Source organism: Leptodactylus fuscus, chromosome 8, assembly GCF_031893055.1.
Source record: "Leptodactylus fuscus isolate aLepFus1 chromosome 8, aLepFus1.hap2, whole genome shotgun sequence".
Taxonomy (NCBI): Eukaryota; Metazoa; Chordata; class Amphibia; order Anura; family Leptodactylidae; genus Leptodactylus; species Leptodactylus fuscus.
The window spans coordinates 42,132,147-42,156,875 of NC_134272.1; the positions used below are offsets into that span (position 1 = coordinate 42,132,147).

The following is a 24,729-nucleotide window of genomic DNA, read 5'->3' on the forward strand; positions in this document are numbered from 1 at the left end:
ATTTCAAAGGCAGAAAGAAGGGGGAAAAAATAAAAATAAAAAATGGCGCATCTATAACATTCACAGCACATAAACAAAAAAGATGAGTAAAAGATGAGTAAACCGTATACATAATGGTAAATGTAGAGATGTTTACAGATTTACTGTAATAGATCCATTATGATATTTTGTCTTAGGCTTTTATTAATCAAGACAAAATGCAACATAATACACATAACGCATTAAATAAAACAAATCATGTACCACTACATCCAAATAAGAACTTTATTTTTCCATTCCTATAGTCTGACCAATTTACAGTTGTCAAAATTACAAACACAAGAAACGGTTTTGTTTAATTGTTTCTGATGTGCTCTGAAGAAGCAGGAAGGGAAAGTCATGTTTCCCTATTTAAAAAAAAAAATAAAAAAAAATCAATGTTGAAAAGGCATGGCAGTCTGAATACCCTCCTAATGATGTGAGGACTAGGCAGCAATGTTCATTCATCCAGGGTATTCAACTGTTCCTCAAGTTCATCTAGATCTTCTCCAGTAAAAAGATTTTCATCAACAGGCACAGCATCCTCAAGGTTTTCTTGCTCATCTTCTTCACTTTCATCTTCATAATCATCCCCGTCCCCATTTCTCATGTCACCTCCTGATGCTTCATCTAGCTTTGAGTCTGTAAATAAAATATGGATATGTAAGAAGTAATTACAGCTAGGGCAAAATAGCAGAAACTGACAGTCGGCTCAATTAATTGATGTGAACTTAAGCACTTCAACTATTTCCATTATTTTTCATCCTTGCCATTGTGACTCTACATGGCCATTAGCTAAAGGATATGTTGATAACTGCATGCTATCCAATCAGGATATCAACTCACACCACATCCAATGATCAGCTGATTAAACGGGCTGCTGCGCTCTCCAGAGACCCTTGATTAACAGACACAGCATTGTACACTGTTATAGCGGCTGTGTCTGGTATTGCCCATAACTCAGTCCCATTCACCAAATCCTGCAGTACCAGATACAGGTGCTACAAAACGGACAATGCTGTGCATGGTAACCAATGACGAGACCTGCTTGAGCCTTCTGGGCCCTTCAATCAGCTGGTTGGTGGGAGTGCCAGGAGTAGGACCCCACAGATCTGATATTGATACAAGTCATCAGTTGTAAAGTCCCAGAAAAGTCCTCGTAACAAGCTCCTTATGTAATTATCCAGCTTCAAATGTGGACTTCATTAGAGATGAGCGAACAGTGTTCTATCGAACACATGTTCGATCGGATATCAGGGTGTTCGCTATGTTCGAATCGAATCGAACACCACGTGGTAAAGTGCGCCAAAATTCGATTCCCCTCCCACCTTCCCTGGCGCCTTTTTTGCACCAATAACAGCGCAGGGGAGGTGGGACAGGAACTACGACACCGGGGGCATTGAAAAAAATTGGAAAAAGTCATTGGCTGCCGAAATCAGGTGACCTCCATTTTAGACGAATAGTGGATTTCAAATCCGGGTCATATGAGAATGTGAACTTTGTGACTATGAGACAGGGATAGCTGTACAGGCAGGGATAGCTAGGGATAACCTTTATTTAGGGGGGAATGTTATTAAAAATAACTTTTTGGGGCTCTATCGGGTGTGTAATTGTGATTTTTGTGAGATAAACTTTTTCCCATAGGGATGCATTGGCCAGCGCTGATTGGCCGAATTCCGTACTCTGGCCAATCAGTGCTGGCCAATGCATTCTATTAGCTTGATGAAGCAGAGTGTGCACAAGGGTTCAAGCGCACCCTCGGCTCTGATGTAGCAGAGCCGAGGCTGCACAAGGGTTCAAGCGCACCCTCGGCTCTGATGTAGGAGAGCCGAGGGTGCACTTGAACCCTTGTGCACCCTCAGCTCTGCTACATCAGAGCCGAGGGTGCGCTTGAACCCTTGTGCACACTCTGCTTCATCAAGCTAATAGAATGCATTGGCCAGCGCTGATTGGCCAATGTATTCTATTAGCCTGATGAAGTAGAGCTGAATGTGTGTGCTAAGCACACACATTCAGCTCTACTTCATCGGGCTAATAGAATGCATTGGCCAGCGCTGATTGGCCAGAGTACGGAACTCGACCAATCAGCGCTGGCTCTGCTGGAGGAGGCGGAGTCTAAGATCGCTCCACACCAGTCTCCATTCAGGTCCGACCTTAGACTCCGCCTCCTCCGGCAGAGCCAGCGCTGATTGGCCGAAGGCTGGCCAATGCATTCCTATGCGAATGCAGACTTAGCAGTGCTGAGTCAGTTTTGCTCAACTACACATCTGATGCACACTCGGCACTGCTACATCAGATGTAGCAATCTGATGTAGCAGAGCCGAGGGTGCACTAGAACCCCTGTGCAAACTCAGTTCACGCTAATAGAATGCATTGGCCAGCGCTGATTGGCCAATGCATTCTATTAGCCCGATGAAGTAGAGCTGAATGTGTGTGCTAAGCACACACATTCAGCACTGCTTCATCACGCCAATACAATGCATTAGCCAGTGCTGATTGGCCAGAGTACGGAACTCGACCAATCAGCGCTGGCTCTGCTGGAGGAGGCGGAGTCTAAGATCGCTCCACACCAGTCTCCATTCAGGTCCGACCTTAGACTCCGCCTCCTCCGGCAGAGCCAGCGCTGATTGGCCGAAGGCTGGCCAATGCATTCCTATGCGAATGCAGACTTAGCAGTGCTGAGTCAGTTTTGCTCAACTACACATCTGATGCACACTCGGCACTGCTACATCAGATGTAGCAATCTGATGTAGCAGAGCCGAGGGTGCACTAGAACCCCTGTGCAAACTCAGTTCACGCTAATAGAATGCATTGGCCAGCGCTGATTGGCCAATGCATTCTATTAGCCCGATGAAGTAGAGCTGAATGTGTGTGCTAAGCACACACATTCAGCACTGCTTCATCACGCCAATACAATGCATTAGCCAGTGCTGATTGGCCAGAGTACGGAATTCGGCCAATCAGCGCTGGCTCTGCTGGAGGAGGCGGAGTCTAAGGTCGGACCTGAATGGAGACTGGTGTGGAGCGATCTTAGACTCCGCCTCCTCCAGCAGAGCCAGCGCTGATTGGTCGAGTTCCGTACTCTGGCCAATCAGCGCTGGCCAATGCATTCTATTAGCCCGATGAAGTAGAGCTGAATGTGTGTGCTTAGCACACACATTCAGCTCTACTTCATCAGGCTAATAGAATACATTGGCCAATCAGCGCTGGCCAATGCATTCTATTAGCTTGATGAAGCAGAGTGTGCACAAGGGTTCAAGCGCACCCTCGGCTCTGATGTAGCAGAGCTGAGGGTGCACAAGGGTTCAAGTGCACCCTCGGCTCTCCTACATCAGAGCCGAGGGTGCGCTTGAACCCTTGTGCAGCCTCAGCTCTGCTACATCAGAGCCGAGGGTGCGCTTGAACCCTTGTGCACACTCTGCTTCATCAAGCTAATAGAATGCATTGGCCAGCGCTGATTGGCCAGAGTACGGAATTCGGCCAATCAGCGCTGGCTCTGCTGGAGGAGGCGGAGTCTAAGATCGCTCCACACCAGTCTCCATTCAGGTCCGACCTTAGACTCCGCCTCCTCCAGCAGAGTCAGCGCTGATTGGCCGAATTCCGTACTCTGGCCAATCAGCACTGGCTAATGCATTGTATTGGCGTGATGAAGCAGTGCTGAATGTGTGTGCTTAGCACACACATTCAGCTCTACTTCATCGGGCTAATAGAATGCATTGGCCAATCAGCGCTGGCCAATGCATTCTATTAGCGTGAACTGAGTTTGCACAGGGGTTCTAGTGCACCCTCGGCTCTGCTACATCAGATTGCTACATCTGATGTAGCAGTGCCGAGTGTGCATCAGATGTGTAGTTGAGCAAAACTGACTCAGCACTGCTAAGTCTGCATTCGCATAGGAATGCATTGGCCAGCCTTCGGCCAATCAGCGCTGGCTCTGCCGGAGGAGGCGGAGTCTAAGGTCGGACCTGAATGGAGACTGGTGTGGAGCGATCTTAGACTCCGCCTCCTCCAGCAGAGCCAGCGCTGATTGGCCGAATTCCGTACTCTGGCCAATCAGCACTGGCTAATGCATTGTATTGGCGTGATGAAGCAGTGCTGAATGAGTGTGCTTAGCACACACATTCAGCTCTACTTCATCGGGCTAATAGAATGCATTGGCCAATCAGCGCTGGCCAATGCATTCTATTAGCGTGAACTGAGTTTGCACAGGGGTTCTAGTGCACCCTCGGCTCTGCTACATCAGATTGCTACATCTGATGTAGCAGTGCCGAGTGTGCATCAGATGTGTAGTTGAGCAAAACTGACTCAGCACTGCTAAGTCTGCATTCGCATAGGAATGCATTGGCCAGCCTTCGGCCAATCAGCGCTGGCTCTGCCGGAGGAGGCGGAGTCTAAGGTCGGACCTGAATGGAGACTGGTGTGGAGCTATCTTAGACTCCGCCTCCTCCAGCAGAGCCAGCGCTGATTGGTCGAGTTCCGTACTCTGGCCAATCAGCACTGGCCAATGCATTTCTATGGGGAAAAGTTAGCTTGCGAAAATCGCAAACTGACAGGGATTTCCATGAAATAAAGTGACTTTTATGCCCCCAGACATGCTTCCCCTGCTGTCCCAGTGTCATTCCAGGGTGTTGGTATCATTTCCTGGGGTGTCATAGTGGACTTGGTGACCCTCCAGACACGAATTTGGGTTTCCCCCTTAACGAGTTTATGTTCCCCATAGACTATAATGGGGTTCGAAACCCATTCGAACACTCGAACAGTGAGCGGCTGTTCGAATCGAATTTCGAACCTCGAACATTTTAGTGTTCGCTCATCTCTAGACTTCATGTTTGTATTTGTCTCTCAGAACATTAACCGTGACTGCAGTGCTGTCTTATCGTCAAGCCACTTCAACATTGCATTGAACTTTTTTGAAAGCTTATGGTCATCTTTATTAAACCAGCCCATTAAACACAGAAACCACTAAACTGGCTAAAAAGATACAAAAATTCCTGAAAATGCAAGGTAGACATGTTTTGGAGATTTAGGCAATGCATATTTGCTCTCCTGGGCACAATGTCCACTGGTCACTATGACCTTGACTTTTTATTTTTTAATCAATTTGTATTATCTGAACAGCTTTGGGGAGTTTCATGGAGACCAAGCTGGGAGATGCCAGAGCACTGGTGAAAGGCAAGTATGTGCCCCCCCAAATATAGAAAAAGAAAAAAAAATCCTTGACAACCTCTTTAATCAATTGATAAAGCCTGGAAAACCCTCTAACCCCTTAAGGACACCGCTCAAAAGTGCCTTAACCCCTGAAAGGACACAGGGTACTTTGGGCCTTAAGGCTCAGACCCTGTTTTTCAAATATGACTTTTACTTTATGAGAGGATAGCTTCATAATGTGTTTACCTATCCAGGTGATTCCAAGATTGTTTTTTCGTGACACATTGTAGTTTATGTTAGTGGTAAATTTTGGTCATTATACTTTGTGTTTGTTTGTTAAAAAAAGGACAATATACTGAAAATTTCATAAAATTATCAATTTTGAAAGTTTCTGTTATTCTCGTGAAAACAAAGACAGTCCTATCACACAAATTCTTCCTAATTAACATTTCCCATATGTCTACTTTATATTGGCATTGTTTCTTCAATGTCTTTTTACTTTTCTAGGAAGTTAGAAGGCTTGTAACTTTAGTAGCAAATTGTCAGATTTTCAAGAAAATGTCAAGATTTTGTATTCTAGGGACCTATGTAGTTGTGAAGTGACTTTGAGGGGCCTATATAATAGAAAAGACCCATAAATGACCCCATTTGAAACGGTAGTCGTCAAACTATTCAAAATTGTATATAAGAACTTTATTAACCCTTTAGGTGTTCCACAGGAATTAATGCAAAATGAAGGTGAAATTTCCAAAACTCACTTTTTTTATGCACATTTTCCATTTCAAACCACATTTTTCTGTAACAATGAAGGGGTTAACAGCAAAACATACCATAATATTTATTTCTGTGATTCTGCAGTTTGTAGAAATATCCCATATGTGGCCCTACTGTGCAACGTGACTCAATACGTGTCCTCAGAAATCAAAGAGCACCTTTAGGGATTTCGGGCAGCAATTTCATTAGGATGGTTTTTAGATACCATGTTGCATTTACAGAGCCCTAGAAGTACCACAATAGTGGGAAACCTCCAAAAGTGACCCCATTTTGGAAACTGCACCCCTCAAAGAATTTATCAGGGGGTGTAGTGAGTATTAGTATCCCAGACGTGAATGCACAGCGGATGGTGAAGAGGTAATATATAAGTGGTACCGAGGACATTGGGAGCACCAAATTCCCTACTATGTCTCAGTAGATACTATGATTGGGGGGTCACTTTGGGAGTCTCTTCTATTGTTTTTTTTCTTGTAAGCTGCAAAACTGGTCTGTACCCTGACATACGCTCGCACCGCTTATATATTCCCCTCCTGACGCATTTGGCGATTTATTTTTTTTTTGTCTTCACATTATTCAAGCTATATTTTTTTATTTTTGTGTTGATGTGGCCATATGAGTGCTTGTATTTTTCCGGGATGTGATGCATTTTGTAATGACACCATTTTTGGGTGCCTATAGCTTATTGGCTATTTTTTATTAACTCTTTTTTTTGCTGGATAAAAAACCAAACAAAAAAAAAAAAAAAAATCAATTCTGGCATTGCATTTTACTTTTTCAATTATTTCCACATGGTATACAGCATAAGTATCATGTGAACTTTATTCTGCGGGTCGGTACGGTTACGGCGATACCTCATTTATAGGTTTTTTTATGCGTTAGTAATTTTGCCGAACAAAAACCCATTTGGGGACATAAATCAATGTTTTTTGCATCGCCATCTTCTGAGATGCGTAACATTTTCATTTTTCGATTGAGAGTTGGTTGAGGGCTTATTTTTTGCGAGACAACCTGTGCTTTTCATTGGTACTATTTTGGTGTACATATGACTTTTTGATCACTTTTTATAGCATATTTTTTAAGGTGAGATGGCAAAAAAAATCATTATTTCCGGTGGTTTTTTTCCATTTTTTTTTCTCGACATTTACCATATAGGTGAAATAATGTTTTAGTTTTATGGTACAGGTTGTTACGGACGCGGCAATACCAAATATGCATTGTTTTTATTATTTTTTAGGTGTTTTTTTTAATAACTCATTTGCTATAGAAAAAGGGAATTTTGGGGCTTTATTAATTAATTTATTTCACACACTTTATTTATTTACACTTTTTTCACATTTTTTATTTGTCCTATTAGTGTACTTGAACCAGCAATACTCTGATTGCTGGTCCAGTACTATAGCTTGTAATACACATGTATTGCAAGCTATATAGGAAGTGTGTCTCTGCAGACGCAGAGACACACTTCTGGGCATCACGGCAGGATCACCAGGTAAGTGGGGGTCCTAGCAGCCCGAGGTCACTAACCAGACCCCGGGCTACATAAAATTCATCAGGGCACCCCCCAATCTCGCCGCGGGGGTGTGATGTGACAGAAAACGCTCTCGATGTCGCGGACTCAATCCCACGCGTGCTCAGTAGCGCTCCCTCCAGAGCGCTACTGCGCACGCGCCGATGCCGTTTTTGTTGTAGTTCTAAGTATCCCTTAGAACTACGCGAGCATGCAAAGTACGCTCGCGAAATTCTTCACTCCGGAAGAAAAGAAAATGAAGGTGGAGAAGAGCCAGGACAGGAGGACGTCGCTGGAAGAAAGAAAGAAGAGGAAGGCAGGACCGAAGAGGACGTCGGATCTTGCACGACCACCCAGTGTGCATGCAAAGGTATGATTTACATATATGTTTTTATAGTTTTATTTGAAAACGGGTGGGGGGAGTTTAAAATAAGATTAGCGGTGCCTGAATAGCCTTTTTAAAGGCTATTCACGCATATGTGGGGCTCATATGAGTGTCGGTGAGTTTTATGCTCTCCGCGGCGAAACAGTTTTTTGCCTGATGCTGATGTTTTATATTCAGTTGTACCTAGCTGATCGGGGCGCTCCCACTTGGCGCCTGTCTTTGCGAGGCCTGTGAGCCTCACTTTTGTTTACATTTATTCAGATTTCATTCTCGTTTTTCTTGTTCCCTGTATTCAAAAAATCCTTTAATAAAACTTGATTTAACATAAAATTTGACATCTTTTACATCCAAAAATGTGCTTAAAATCCCAGAGTTATCCAAATACACAATTATTAACTTAAAGATTGTGCAGAAGATGCAGTACTGTGTAGAGAGATATATGATGTATAGTGGTTTATCCTCCACACAGTGGAGCTACCGTAGAAGACTGCAGTACAGCCAGCTACACTTTCCAGCTTAGTCAGGTGGCTAGAAGGGCTTGCGGGCTGCTGTGCAGTGAAAACTTAGAAAGGGGCGCCGCTTCTGCACACACTCCCAGGATTGCTAAAAGACAAGGTCAGAACACTGCCATTCATACCATGATGGCATATGCTAGAAATATACCATCATTTTATAGGATGGGAATACCCCTTTACACTTAATGTTCTGATTTTAAACCCTACTAGTAGTACTGTCCACAACTAAAATTAACCATATGACAAGTTAGATAATTAAATTAAATAAGAAGGACCTTTCAACATCTTCATGAGCTCCAATTCTTTGATCCCATAATAGGCATCAGGGAGGAGCCGACAAGGGGGTGTGATTCATAGCGCTCTTGGACACTGTCCAATTGGAGATGGACAAGGTTAGAATCCCAGCCTCTTATCTGTTCTGGTCAAAGACCATCCACTTGGTGGTACATAGTTTTGGTGCCCGATATGCTAATTAGGCTATCTGCACTGATTACTTAGAAGCTGTTGGAGATATAGAGAAATTGCAAACTCCACCTAAATCAGTGGAGGAGTGCCTATTAAGAGATGCAAATAACTCATATTTGGGAAGGGGGGGGGGGTTAAAGGTCTTCTAACACCCGCTCCACAATTATTGCACATTACATTCCTTTTTTGCCCCCCAATAAAATGGGCTGATGACCATTAAATATCTGATTAAACACACAATCTTTATTGTACCATTTCAAGTATACAATTTGTGATTATCACTAGTAAATTAGTAAGTTAATAAACCATTACATTTCCTAATAAGGAGAGTCGTTAACTTACCATCTTTATCTGTTGATGTGACATATGTGCTGAAACGCTCTTGGCTTGCTACTGTAATGCCCGTTTCATCTACATCCTTTAGAACAAACCGACTGAGGTCAATATCTGTAACATCAGATGTGTCTATCTGTTGGGATGAAAATACATAAAGATAAAATTAAGAAACATAAAAATATTAACAAAAACTAGAACAAAAAAAATTCTCTCTCTCTCCTCCATATGGTATTATATTATAATTTCCTATTGGTGCCTTCCACACTGTATAATGGAGTGTTAAACTACAAGAGGGCACTAATAGGGAATCATACTGTATGAATCACCAGTGCCCACCACACAGTATAATTGCTCCCAAATAACAGCTTACTTATCCACTGTCCTTTTATCACTAGTATATTATAACAGGGAGAGTAGGGATAGGCAATTCTCCCTTTTGCTTGGTCAATAGCACCGTGTCTATACATGTAATAAGGATGATTACCAATGCCTGATGCCACTAACGTAATGTAGCACATCAGACTTAGGGAACAACAGTCGAGAGATAAGTGGTTCTTGTGGCTGATGTCATTATTAAACTGGTTATCTGGATACTATGATTGGTGGCCTACCCTTAGGATAAGCCATCAATATTAGATCTGCCATGCTGCTCACTTGCTTTACAAACTTTGGCTGCGAATGAACATACTGCATGTAGCGCAGTCCCATTGAAGTCTGTGTACCGGTGTCAGAGATCTGCAGGAGTTTGGGCCCCTACATATCTAACATTGATTGCTTATCTTAAGGATCACATCTTTAAGAGCTGGGAAAAGAGTCTGGAAAGCTGGTGGCTGTGGCCCGCACTTGGATCGCAGAACGCCATCTGCAATATGGAGAGGGCATCTTCCTCTCACCTTCCCTGCACAGATCGAAGGTGTGGTGTGGTGCAAGGAGGAAGAGAGCAGTGATATAACACTTTTCCCAATCATTAAGGAAGCAGACTTTTCCTTGCTAAAAAGTACATCCTATAGTTAGAAAAACAAAACCCCAAAACGGACATTACATGCATATCTTTGCATTGCATATTTACTTTCATAGGAATGCAAATCAACAGCTTTTTTGTGCATATGAGGAACTTTACAGAGTCGGACTCAGGGAAAACAGAAGAATCAGTGGTTTAGTCTATTGACACCACAACCTTGGTTACAATAATGTAGAAAAATCATATCCAATATAAAACAGAAGGCATAAGCAAGTGGCCAGACTAAAAGCTTACATCATCTTCATCTATCTCAGCAATGTAATTTGTGTCATCTGCCTCTTCATCGTCATCATCCACAAGTTCGGGTCTAAATTCGAATACTTCACGGCCGCTGATCTATGAAGAAGACGACACAGGTACAAGATTAAGCAACCAAAGAGCCATGCAGAAAAAGCTGCAGGCTACAAATTCAACAAAAAGAATTACCCCCAAGGATTTTCCTGCTTTAAAATCCGCCTTTCTCCTTTCCATTTCTTCTTCAGCTTTTACTATTCGATCTTGCCGTTTTCTTTTCTTCCATGCTAGAAATGATTCTAAGGTGATCCTGGTAACATTTGGTCCAAGGGCAGCACGCTACAGAATAAACAAGATGGCAGGTTTACATACCGGTTGGATAATTTAATGACAGTCGTATTTTACTGCTGGGGGTGTAGATATAGAAAAACCACAACACATTCTATTGTGCACAAACTGTAGCCCTACAGCCACATTTGGGCTGTGCTGATGTTCTGTGTTGCCGCATCAGATGCTCAATAGACATGTTGGTCTCTGTTCCAATGGTTTATAAAGAGAGAGATATCAAAAGAGCTACATTCTCTTCTAGGCATTGATCCTAGATATTAGTGCATTCTCCTAAGCTATTCCCTGGCATGGATAATACACATATACAAAGAAGAAGGAGCAAGTAAGAATTAGTGGTGCACAGTGTAGATAGTACAGTTTGAGGGTAACTGGAGCCATACAGGAATTCTACTTTAAGCAACTTAAATAGGATGCTTTCCTCAAAAGACATTAAAGACTCATCTATAGGATGCATAATATGTCTCATGGATGTGACCCTCGCCCATCTCAAGAATGAGGGTTGGGGACCCCCATCCCACAGCTGGCATGACCAAACAGGTAGACAGGCATGTGCTGCTCTCTCCATTTACTACTGAAAACAGTGAAGTAACAATGCAGAGCCATTTAGAGAATACACTATTTATGTTCAGCATTCTAGATAGAGGATTAGAAAATGTGATGTGGTGGCTGCAAATGCATATAGTTTATGTTATTTTCACATCTCTCTCTTCCAACTTCATGTGTGGAAACCTAGAATTTCCTCTCTGGCATGCTAAACTGAGAAATAGGGGGTCTCATTCTCCCATAGGAGGGGTTTCCATTTCTAAAAACTCTGAAGTTAATGGCATGTGCCATGGATATCTCACAAATGAATACCACAACTGATGCCAGTATAGAGGTACAATCTAACAATAGGCCCTTGTGCTACAAAAGGCTGTGTAACACTGTTTTAATGAGGCTGACACTGTTAAAGGGATTCTACCATTAAACTACCTTTTTTTTCTAATGAACACGTCGGAATAGCCTTACGAAAGGCTATTCGTCTCCTACCTTTAGACGTGGTCTCCGCCGCGCCGTTCCGTAGAAATACCGGTTTTAACCGGTATGCAAATGAACTCTCCGCAGCAATGAGGGCGTGCCCCAGCGCTGAAAGGCTGATGAGCGCATCCCCATTGCTGTCCAGAGCTCTTTCCTGCGCCGCCTCCTTGTTCTGCAGCAACTCCGCCTCTTCTGGCTTCTCTTGCTCTTGTAGTTCGATACAGGAGCATAGAGAGGCCACCCCAAAATGGCCGCCGGCCAGCTCCTGTATTGAACTGCAAGAGCGGCTACCCCAAAATGGCCGCCGGCCATATTCCGACGTGTTCATTAGAAAAAAAAAAGTAGTTTAATGGTAGAATCCCTTTAAGGTTTCCATGGACTAGACTTAGGATAGGTCATAAATACCTGATTGATGGGTTCCAGAAAACCTTTCCCTGGACCTATCAACTGTACGGAGGAACTTTTGGTACAAATCCCATATAGAATACAGGGCTGGAAACTTAATCCCATGTATAATATCCAGGCGCAATCACTGCAGCTCAACTCCTGCTGACTTCAATGGGAGGTGACATTCAGTGAGCGCCAGGCCACTATACAGAGCCTTCTGCTTCTGTTCCAGTACCGTGTATAGGACGAGCGACAGAAGCGGTCCTGTATAGTTGATTGGTGCCAGGAAAGGCCTTTGGTCTGGAAGGATGCAGTTGTAAACCGCTTGGCGTAGAATCCCAACCCTTGATCAATATTACGAAGGCACACTTTGGAAGTGCCAAATAATTTGTTTATTGAACACCGCTTGCGTAAATGGTAGAGCAGAGCAAAACGTTTTTTTTTCGGTCAAAAACAGACCTTCATCTTCAGGAGGGCGCCCCCCTCCTTTGGCATCTGCCTCTCCAATTGGCGTTCCCCACTGGCCTACTGACACAGGAATTACCCCACACACACACTATTGGCTACACTGCGGGCCCTCAATTAGGGTAGCCAACACAGTTGGGGATCACAGTGTTTACTATTTCCACTTACTATGTTTTATGGCGAGATTTCGTCTTGCACACAGAATCTGATGAAGGAAAGGATTTTGGGTCCCCACTGATCAGGTATTTATAGTCTATTCTAAGAAAAGGTCTAACATGTGTTAACCCTGGACAACCCCTTCAGATAAGGCTGTATGCAATTCCCCACCCTGACTTCTAGAGTGGGGGTTGCCCTCCATCAGTTTTTGAAGACTGTAACCTATAAAGTTTAATGCAGTACCTATACAAACAATACACGAAGAAAGTATGTGCACCCAACATGGATATTTCTGTAAGATGGTTACTTACTAATAATGAAGATATATATATATATATATATATATATATATATATATATATATATATATATATATATATAGATAGATTATTACCTGTGATGCTGCTGCTTTGTAGGTTATAATTCTTGGTGGTTTACAGCATACCCAATCATATGTAGTGATTGTTGGGTGAGGGGACATATGTTGACCTATTACTACCGTAGATCAGTCACTTCCTTATCAATGGAACTAGTATGAGTTATGACAAGAGTGACTAGGAAGAATCAAACAACATACCTCCTTTTCTATCAAATCCTCTAATGAAATTTCATCCTCCTTTTCTTCTTTCTTTTTGTCCTTCTTTAGTACGAAACCAGGAGGCAGAGCGTGGCGATACATGCAGGAATCACCTCCACCAGGACATACCCAAAACCAGCCGTATTTGTTATTTTCTATTGCCTCTAGGAAAAATTTACAAACCTAAGGAAAAAAAAAAAAAAAAAAAAGGAGAGGGTAAGACCCTATATTTGGATAGGGAAACCTATTGCAGAGAATTAGCCACTCTGTATTTGTCAATATGGAATGCTCCACTGCTCCAGGCCACACTTCTAGGATATTGAATTGCTTAATATATATATTTTTTTTAATGTAGATTGTGAGCCCCACATAGAGCTCACAATGTACATTTTTCCCTATCAGTATGTCTTTTTTTGGAATATGGGATGGAAATCCATGCAAACACAGGGAGAACATACAAACTCCTTGCAGATGTTTTTTTGCCCATGGCGGGATTTGAACACCAGGACTCCAGCGCTGCAAGGCTGCAGTGCTAACCACTGAGCCACCGTGTGGCCCCAAATTGCTTTATATTTTTAACAGAAATGGGTAGTAATTACTAGTAATTACTACATGGGTAGTAATTCGTGAAAATGGACACAATATGATAATGCGTTTCCCCAGCAGCCGCTGGACAAATTTTTAAATGGTCATGGCTTTCCCTGTCAAAATAAAGGTGAAAGAGCTTGACATGTGATGATCAGGCCCTCAACGGAGCGATGCTTTGAAAAATTCCATAATAGTAAAAACTACTTACTTCCAAAAACGTAAGGACAAGAAACTGCTCTCGAGTGTCAGAAATACACCCTGATGCGTCCGAATTAATGGCATATGTCACAATAATACATCTAACTACTAAGGAATTAGTGTTGCATACTCATGGTGGTAACTGTATAGGTGCTTTCAACCAGTATTGCTACCAAATCTATCTGTAGGTAACGTACTAGTGAATAAAGTATCTCAATATGACATACTATCTGAGTTTTCGGTTTCTTCTTTTCTGCTTCACCATGTTTCTTGTTCACCACTTCCTCCAATTTTTTCTCATCCCAATTCTCCATTGTATCTAAAATGCAAGAATACATATATACCATGATCAGGAAAACATATGTAGACACTCTTAATAGCTAAAACGTTAGGATTTAAAGATACTATTAAGCAATCTTCAGTACAATAGAGATCTTCTACCATTATACAGTTTGCAGAGTTCAGGGACACAGTAAACGATGTTATCTTTCCAACAAATCCATCACATTTCTGCTCTAGTAATTTGGAAATCCAATGAAATGTCTAGGAACAGACATACCAACTCATAGCATCACATTTATCAAAAAAAAAACTTATAAAACTTAAGCTTCTTGACAGTGTTGAGTGGACTTATTTATGGGCTGTCCCAAGGGCGATAGGGTTTGGACCTCGGTTTTTAACCTACATTCAATTGCTACCGTATTTTTCGGACTATAAGACGCCCCTCGGTTTTAGAGGAGGAAAATAGGGAAAAAAAATTTTGAAGCAAAAACTGGTAAAATATTTAATATATGGGAGTTGTAGTTTTGCAACAGCTGCAAGGCCACATTGACAGGTGACCCTGCAGCTGTACGGGGATGCATAGAGCGTTTTTTTTTGCGGGGCCAGCTGTACTTTTTAGTTATACCATTTTGGGGGATATCTATTGCTTAGATCACCTTGTATTGAAAAAAAAACAGGAGGTGATTTAGAACTTTTATTTATTTCATATTTTTAAAGCTTTTTTTTTTTTTTTTACTATTGATCGCAAGTCCCATAGACGGCAATACAACTGTATTGCCGTCTATGGGACATTCTGTGTATTAGTATTACGGCTGGTCATAGACCCGGCCGCAGTACTAATATATAGCAGTGACAGGCCTGGGAGCCTCATTAGGCTCCCGGCTGTCACCCAGACAGGTCGGCTCCTGCGATATCGCCGCGCAGGAGCCGGCCTGCAACTTTACAGGTACGGGGCCGGTGGGGACCGGCCCCGGGGGAGAAGGGGCCACGGATACTGACCCGGCATCCGCTGCACTAGAGAGGCGGATGTCGGGGAGGGATAGACGCCGGGGCCTGAGACATCGCTACGATCCTCTGCCCTTCATGAAGCCAGCAGCGGGGGGACGGAGGAGCCCCTGCCGCTGCTGGCTTCATGCAGGGCAGAGGAGCGCAGCGATGTCTCAGGGCCCGGCACCTGTAATGGCGTCTATCACTTGCCGGCTTCCGCCTCTCTATTACAGCGGATGCCAGGCGCCACCTTCAGACTATAAGACGCACCCTTCTTTTCCCCAAAAATTTTGGGGAAAAAAAGTGCGTCTTATAGTCCGAAAAATACGGTATATCATCTCCCGGGGGCCAGACTACGGGTGAATGGGACGTTGTTGCAGCATATTCAATTGGGCAGGGGCACAAGACAGGGTTGCCCACTGTCTCCCTTATTATTTGCCCTAGTTATTGAACCCTAATCTGCATTCTATAGGATACTTTGGATTTTGTGGGCTTCCGATGTGTTGACCGAGAAGAAAAAGTATAGTATGCGGATGAAATGCTTTTATATCTGGGGGATGTGACTTCTTCACTCCCACAGGTAATGGCTATAATACAGGATTTGGGGCTTGGTCGGGGCTACGAATAAATTGGGACAGATCGTTCTTGTTACCGGTTGACCCACTGTTGCAGTCGCTACTAAATGAAAGACTTCCTTCGCAGAGGGTAGACTCCTTTAAATGTCTGTGAGTGGTAGTATCTGCCAGACCTGTGTCGTTTTTGTCTCTAAATTTAGAACCCTTCATAACTAGAGATGAGCGAGTAGTATTTGATCGAATACTACTATTCGATCGAATACTCGTATCTGTCGAATACCACACGGGAAATTTCCACTGAATTCAATGCAAAAACCTTCTTGTGCTCCTCATCCTGCTACTTCCGGAACTTGGAGGATCCAAGGTTTCGAACTTTGGTTTCCATGGAAACTGGAACAACATTCCCTTTTTTTCCCATAGACTATAATGGGATTCGATATTCGAACGAATACTACTCGCTCATCTCTATTCATAACCAAAATGTAACGTAAAGTGGACTCCTGGTGTAAACTCCCCCTTTCAGTAGTAGGGCGCTGTAACTTACTTAAAACTGTCCTTATGCCACAATTATTATATCTCCTTCATAATTCGCCAGTGTGGATACCAATGCAATACTTTAGGAAAATTCATAGTATTTTCAGGGAATTAATTTGGCAGAAGAAGGGAGCACGCATCAGTCTAGAGGCACAAGACGAGACAAGACCAAGGGGGGCTTGGCAGTTCCGAATGCCTGGATTTACTTTTTGGCAGCACAATTGCAGCAGCTTCAGGGATGGGGACTTCCGCCGGGCTCAGTGAGATCAGGCCATCTATGTGTGCAAGATACCCTTTGGACTGTTCCAGTGGCTGTTTTGGAGGCTGGTCTCCTACCGATGGCTCATTCTTGACTCCCTGATCCCCTGAGCGCTATTCTTTGCTATGAATCGAAGGATGTTGCGGAGATTTAGCAGGGGGTCCTAATTGACTCCCCCCCCCCCCCCTTACATGTCGGATTGTGTCTCCATATTTACTTTGAATTGTTGTTGTGTTGCTGTTGTTTTGTTGATTGTTTGAATTTATGTACAGAAAAGTTTGTTAATAAAAGTTATTTGGTTTAAAAAAAAAACACAAAAAAAACAAAAAAAAAAACCACAAAACCTTTAGTTTCTGATCTTGGATTTAAGGGTTTTTTCATCTGTCCCTGTTAACACACGTCTGGTATACACATAAGAGACCCATAAGTTTCCACCATAATCAATAGAGGCCGAAATAATGGTTTCTTGGCATCCAATTGTTAGTATCTGGCCCAACTATGTAAATGTTCATAGTTTTTGACCAAGGTGAACGATAATCATACATGAATGTAATGTTTGATTGTTCACATACTTTTGGCTATATGGTGTAGATCAGGGGTGGGCAATTAATTTTCCCATGGGGCCGCATAAGAAATTAAAACTATTCTAGAGGGCCGTGTTGTGGCAAATTTAGCTCCACCCACTTCTACATGGACTCCGTCCATTCTCAATCATCTTTCCATGTGCCCCCACACAGTATAATCCTCCTATAGTCACCTGTACATTATATGTCCCCACATTATAATGTTCCCTTCCAATTGCCCCACAGTATTAAGTCCCTCTCCTGGTCCCCAGTTTAAACTGGTGGAAACTAGAGGGGACATGAAACTGGAGCAGCTGGAGGGGGGACATTAGCAGTAGGGGTAGATGGAGGGGGAACAATAAATTAATAGCAGATAAAATGGGACATTAAACTGCGGGCAACTAGAGGCAGACAGGTCCCCCTCCAGCTACCTCCACGGTTTAATGCCCCCAGTTTAATGTCCCCCCTCCATTTCTCTCCCAGTTTCATATCCCCCTTCATCTGCCCCATTTCCCCCTCCATCTCTCCCCCAGTTTCATGGCCCCCGCTCCATCTCTGCCCCAGTACAACATGCCCCTTCCATCTCTGCCCCTAGGTTACCGAGAGACACACACAGAAACAGACAGACACACACTCCTCCCCTGCATCTCACATTCCCCCTTCCTCCCCTCTCAGTACCTTAGGACACACCACACGTCTCCATCTGCTTGCACTGTCTTGCCGGCACTAAGACACGCCTCCTAGTCATGTGACATGTGACGTCACACACAGGTTCTCTCAGTACTGTAATACAAACTTTCCCCAGTCACTCCCTGCTGTTATCTCTGTTATAAGAGCGGGGATGATAGGGAGAAAACACTAAAGGGACATGCAGGGAGCTGCGCTTTTATCCAACAAGCTATGTGGGCCGGACTGAATCAGTCAGAGAGCCGGATATGGCCTGCGCGCCGTACATTGCCCTGGTCTGGTGAAGCTTAATTATTTTCAACACATCATAACGTGGATGATTCAAATGTGTCTAGTGAATCTTGACAAGGTCAAGAAGCAGATGCACATGATTGCTCACAGTTATAATCGTGGCTGGCTTTGTCTCTATATTTTATATACCCAACATAGGCGGGACATAAACAAAATACACATTGGCAAATACTTAAACATACATACAGCACAACTTGTGTAGGTAAGGTAAGAATACTGCAGTGTCCAATTACATAGGACACTTCTGTTATCTATGATTGGGCAGAGTAACTCCGTTTACAGGAGAGCACTTGTCCGATTATTATCCTGGAGCAAAGCAGCAGAACCATATGAATTTGCTGATGCAGAAAGACATTTTTACCTTTTTCCAGCTCATCATCTCTTCCATCAACATAAACACTTCGCTTCTCACATTTTCTTTCCAAGGACAAATCATGGGAGAATTTACACTTATCTCCCTTAGTGCACTGTCCTTGCTTGTAGAACGCACATACTACAGATTTGGGATCAGCGCCTTAAAAACAAAGAAATTCATTCAGATCTGTCATTTAAAACAAAAGTTAATGAAAAATCCTTCATTGTGCTAATGGGAAGGAGACGCAGAGGTCAGACCTCAATGCCAAAGAAAACACTTTAAGGGTGCATTCAGACTACGTAACGCCGGGCGTGTATGAGAGCCGTACACGCCGGCATTACGGCAGACTGCCGAACACTTCCCATTCACTTCAATGGGAGCGCTCGTAACAGCGGCGTTTACGAGCGCTCCCATTGAAGTGAATGGGAAGTGTTCGGCAGTCTGCCGTAATGCCGGCGTGTACGGCTCTCATACACGCCCGGCGTTACGTAGTCTGAATGCACCCTAAGACAGTGAGCACTATGGATATTTCTGACATTAAAATGGATACATTCTGTGAATGCTACAAACCCTTACTCCTGTATAAAGCCTTCCGTGATAAACCAATGATTAAAAGACATACTTTCAAAATATTTGCAACTAAAGGGGAAATGACTTCTAACATATAAAATATCCCCTTGTTGCCAACGTATTTTCATGTCCAACAGCTAAGAATAAATACTGTTGGCTGTTTAGAATTTGACAAGTAAAGGGCTTGAAGCTGAACTATAGCAATACTGTTACCAAACTAGGAAGGTCTGTTAACACCCAAGGCTTTCACAGGTCTAACATGCCCTCAGCATTCAGTCTAAAAAGGATCCATAACATCACAATTGTTATTGATATTGTGAATGTTAAAGAGCAACAGAAACCTGACTGAAAAAGCTTTGTTGCAGATTTTAAGTTTGTGACTGTGGCCTTAAGACAGACTCTAGCTTAAACATGATACTCATAAAAATAAATAAATAAATGATATTCAGATACAGCACGTTCCCATTTACACGCGGAGTTCCAGAGATTATATGCAGTTAATCTACCTTTGCTGACCTTTTGCGCAGCTACTACCGGTTTAAAGAGATCATTTAGCTCTTGTAGCTCTTTCTTTTTGTCATCCTTTTTATTTTTCTTGTCAGTTTCAGACTGTGCCACCTAAAGAAAAGAAAAATCGGAATTTTTTTCTTAAACCACTTTTTCATCCTTCATATGTTGTGAAGGCCTAATATCCCACCACCTGGCTGTACATTGTTACGTGTCAGGTATGAAGCTACACAGTGCAACATCGCAGAAGTCATAGCTCAAATCTAGCAGTATGTCTGGTTTATACGACCTAAAGAGCACCACACATACCAGACGTTACTAAATGGAAGCTTAACCACCACCAGTCAGTAAAGTCAAAGGGTTAGTGCATGACAGTCGCACATGCAGGAACTGCTCGGGTAACAAAGGCTAATAAGAAAGATTCGTATTCTTGTGTAAGAAATGTAAACTCATTGAACCTACTTTATTGTGCAGCTACACCTTGCTTTCAATGACAAGTGGTTCCAATACAGGAAATAAGTTGTCCCCCTCTTTACCCCTTTATGTTGATATGTGGCCACAAATGTGCTTAACAGGGACTGTTTATTTGCCTAATTATGTGCAATACCATGATAGGGAAGAGAGTTGATTTAGCTGTCAAAATGAGTCCGTCCCCTCCCTTCAGGCACATCATTAGTAACATGCCAACACAGCTAAATGGGGAGAAGTACCATAACAATAAGCCAGATGTGGATCATTAAAGGAGTGATAGTATACAGGACAGATGGTACGTCTCTTATTTGTTACTTCATACCTAGTTTTAACTTACACTGCATCTGTAAACACAACCTCAAAGTAGATTAGTAAACTCAAGGATTGTGCAACCCATACACAATAAAATAATTTTCCTCTAGCTGGACAGCCCCTTAATGGGGGGGGGGGGGAATTATAATTTCATTTAACCAGTTTTCTGACATAGATGGGTGATATTCTGGACAGCGGTGCCCTTCACCGCTGTCTGTGGAGCGGTCCTGCCGGCGGTCAGTGCATCGTACCGCCAGACACTTGCACTATCGTGTGGCTTATGCCACTTGTTTGCAACAAATTGACATACTATATACCCCTGAGGAGTCTCGCATGAGACGAAACGCGTAGGGTGAAGTTGCAGTAGTCATATGTATGTCTGGGAGCTATGGACTGAATCCTCCATACCCAGTGGTGTAGTTTTTCCGCTATCCCTTCCTGTTGGTGTGGCGTTAGGCCAGTATCCTCAGGGAGGAAGTGGATACTCCCACTATTTGCACTATAATATTGGGTTTTGGAGGTTGATACTATTTTGAATTCAGTTCCAATATACTCCGGACATACTTTGTATATTGTAGGGAGGTAGGATCTCCTAGTAAAAGGGCTGAATAGGTGAATTTAAACTACATTTACTCGCCCATATTTTTCCTACCCTCCGAGGGGATGTGGCACAAAGGCTAGTGCACACCCAGTAAATATCTGGCGTTTCCATTGCCTGGTTTGCCGGAGATGTGTTTTTACCTTTTTTGTTGTTTTTTATCTGCAAAAAAATAAAGGTGAAGTTTTATTTTTATTTTTGGTACTTGTTTTTGGGATTACTCTCCCTTCAGTGATTTTTTTTTTTTTTCTTAATAAATCTGCCCCAATGTCCATGGGTACAATAACAAAGCAAAAAAAACATGATGTAAGTAATAGTAGTGAAAAAGTTATAGGGCGAGACTTAAATAATGGAATTCTTAATGGAAAGCTCAAATGGAATATAGGAAACCTGTAAGATTGTCACTTTTATTATCCAAGGAGTCTTTGAAAAATGAAAGATAGGATCTAATAATAAATAATATTATATAATAATATAATACTAGATAAGAGCTTTAAAATCACGGCCGCAAAATAACGCGTGGAAGCGTATACGGCGCTCAAAATCTCACACGCCGTATACGTGCCAGGTCACGCGGCACGTTACTCCATGTGAATGGACTCTAACAGCCAAAACCAGAATACAGAAAAATGACATACTATTAATGTAGAGGGGGGTGTTTAGCTTTTAGTTATGGATCTAGACTGGCAAAGGGACTCTGAGTATCAAAGTATGTATAACTAATAAACTGTTCCCCCATACCACATGGATTGTATACTGCTGTTACTTACCACTCGAGGGTTTTGCTGCCCAAATTTAACCTGCTGCGTGACATTTTTTATGAATTTTTGCTGCTTGGCACCTTTCTTGTTCTTAAGGCCAAATGTCTTGTCCTTTAATAAAAGGCAAAAAGTACTTTGAGACAAATGAACTATTTGTTTTTTCAAAGGTTTTGTAGCAGGTAACTTACCATCAGGAAGGCTTTCAACATCTGTTAGTACAATGCACCACACACCTATATTATACTGAAAGCAACAGGCAACATATTTGCCACTCCACAGAGGACCAGTGTGTCAATGTTTGCAAGGGATATCCTTCAATGACCGCTAATGAAGAGTTAGTCCTGTATAGCCCCACAATATTTCTCAGTCCACAACCACGCTGCATGATGAATCAGTGTAAATGCTATGCTACGTATACATGGAAATCTGGTAGATTTACTGCTGTGTGACTCAAATGGGTCATGAAGTAACAAAAGTCCAAGGTCACCTGACTCTGGCTATAAAAACTATCAGCAGCTACACCGGGTGCAATGTGGATCCCTGCTTTCCTCCTCTTGTTCTGATGTACATCAGTTTTCATGCGTGCCTTCAATATACACAAGCTGTGTATTAATATCAACTCATCAGTTCAACATGAAGGTGTCCATAAAGAGAAATTTTTGGTGATGTTACAAAAAAAAATGTTTATTAACCCATTGGTAACATTTTTCTTGTAACTATTAACATCTAAGTTTCCATCAGATAGCCTGGAGTTATGCCAACAAGAATATCCCCTACCCATAGGATCTAGGATAAATAGCTGACCAGTGGTGGCTTAAATGCTGAGATCCCCACTGATTTTGAATTCAGTGTGTGTTCCCCGATTGTACATTCAGCCTGACCACAGCCAGGCTGAATGTAGGTGTGTAAATCGGTGGATGGTGCAGACACTCACATCAATGGGGTTGTGGGAAGTAGGCAAAGTAAAGGATTATGAGGGACTCAGTGGTCAGATCTCCCCACACACCCATCAGTTATATATCCTACATACTATTATAGAGAATAAATATTTTTAGTGGCATAACTAGATATGTGAAATGACTGATCATGATAATGGGGGTCCTGAATGTACAATATTATTCCACTCAGTCTAAATAGGACAGACAGAGAAGAGAGTGCAGTGCTAGTACGCGGCTATGGCCACGGGCTAGTACGCCGCTATGGCCACGGGCTAGTACGCCGCTATGGCCACGGGCTAGTGTGTTGCTATAGCCATGGGCTAGTGCGCCGCTATGATCAGTGTGCAGCACTGTGACTTATAAAGTGATTATAAACCAGCTGCCAGTTACAGTAGTCATTCCCAGAGACCACTATGGTGTGTCAGGTCTGATCAGTAGAGGAGGCCTCTATCAGATTACTGGGGCCAGGGGCAGCGGGAGCCTGGCACACGTTAGGACACATATGACAGCCGGCAGGCCGGACTGCTCCATGCCAGCACACATGCAGAGCTGAGCACACGGCCGGGGCCAGTAGGCATCACCTCTATGATCTTTTCCTTCTTCTTCTGTTCGGTCTTCTTCGTGGCCTGGGGAGCTGCAGGTTTCTTCGGCGGCATTGCGGTGCACGCAGTCCTAACTATAAACTCCCTTCTTCTGAAGACCTCGCTTTACGGCTGGAAGTTCGCTAGTGACGTCATCATTCATAGACTCGCCGGAGAGACAGGAACTGAGTGACGTGTTGTCCTGCTGCAGCACATGCTGGACTCCATCCCCCATAATGCTGTGCGCTTTTCCAGCCTCATGGAACATGTAGTCCTGCAGGAGTGCACGTGACAGTGGCCTGCGCTTTATACAGTCGCATTCCTACGTACGTGTATGAATAGAAGCATAACATGCTGAACTGTAATATACTGTATAGTGTGTGGTGTATATGAGCGATATCACACGATGTACCTTCGGTGTTCGGGATTGAATTCTTCCTCCCACGGCTCTCAATGGGGGTCGATACCAGAAAAAAGTCTATGGCGTTGAATTTTCTATAAGATGTTTTAAAATCAGTGGCGTGGTGCGGTTTGCATGCATAAACATGGTGGAAAGCACAGGGGACAGCCACTCACCGATCCAGGGCCAAGGACCATACACCAACTTTTTGTATGAGTTTAACCACTTCAGTACCAGGCCAATTTCTGGTCCAGGACCAGACACGTTTTAAGTTTTTTTTTGTATGTAGTTTTGAGGGCTAAAACTAATTTTTGGGACTTTTTTTCAGGGACACATAGGGCTTTATTTTTATGTAGTTTTTATTTTTGAATGTGTTTTAATTTTTTTTTTATATCCGAAAAAAAAACCCAACAAAATAGGAGGGAAATCGCGTCTGATTTTCACTTTTCAGTTTTTTTAAAATTTAATATTAGAGATGAGCGAGTACTGTTCGGATCAGCCGATCGGAACAGCACGCTCCATAGAAATGAATGGATGCACCTGGTATTTCCACTTTGACGGCGGCCGGCCGCTTAACCCCCCGCGTGCCTGCTACGTCCATTCATTTCTATGCGAGCGTGCTGTTCGGATCGGCTGATCCGAACAGTACTCGCTCATCTCTATTTAACCCCTTAAGGACCAGGCCATTTTTTGGTTTCGCATTTTCGTTTTTCCCTCCTCACATTTCAAGAGCCATAACTTTTTCATTTTTCAGTTCACAGAGTCACATGATAGCTTATTGTTTGCGGGACAAATTGTACTTTGTAATGGCACCATTCAATATGCTGTGCAATGTACTGGGAAGCTGGAAAAAAATTCAGAATGAGGCGCAATTGGAGAAAAAATGCATTTGCGCCATTTTCTTATGGGTTTAATTTTT

General features: G+C 42.9%; 2 protein-coding genes across 2 annotated transcripts in view; both read right to left on the bottom strand.

Annotated features, from left to right (window-relative positions):
- Positions 1-24,729, bottom strand: part of LOC142217007 (actin-related protein 2/3 complex subunit 1A-A) — a 248,285-nt gene that overhangs the window by 112,259 nt on the left and 111,297 nt on the right. The gene's annotated exons all lie outside the window — the stretch shown is intronic.
- On the bottom strand, positions 251-23,569 carry ZC3H15 (zinc finger CCCH-type containing 15). Its single transcript, XM_075285154.1, has 10 exons — positions 23,411-23,569; positions 21,901-22,002; positions 19,749-19,860; positions 18,679-18,831; positions 14,367-14,458; positions 13,354-13,536; positions 10,596-10,742; positions 10,404-10,505; positions 9,155-9,281; positions 251-660 (listed from the first exon to the last, which is right to left on the bottom strand). The coding sequence occupies exons 1-10, from the start codon at positions 23,483-23,485 to the stop codon at positions 479-481; spliced, it is 1,275 nt and encodes a 424-aa protein (XP_075141255.1). The 5' UTR covers positions 23,486-23,569; the 3' UTR covers positions 251-478.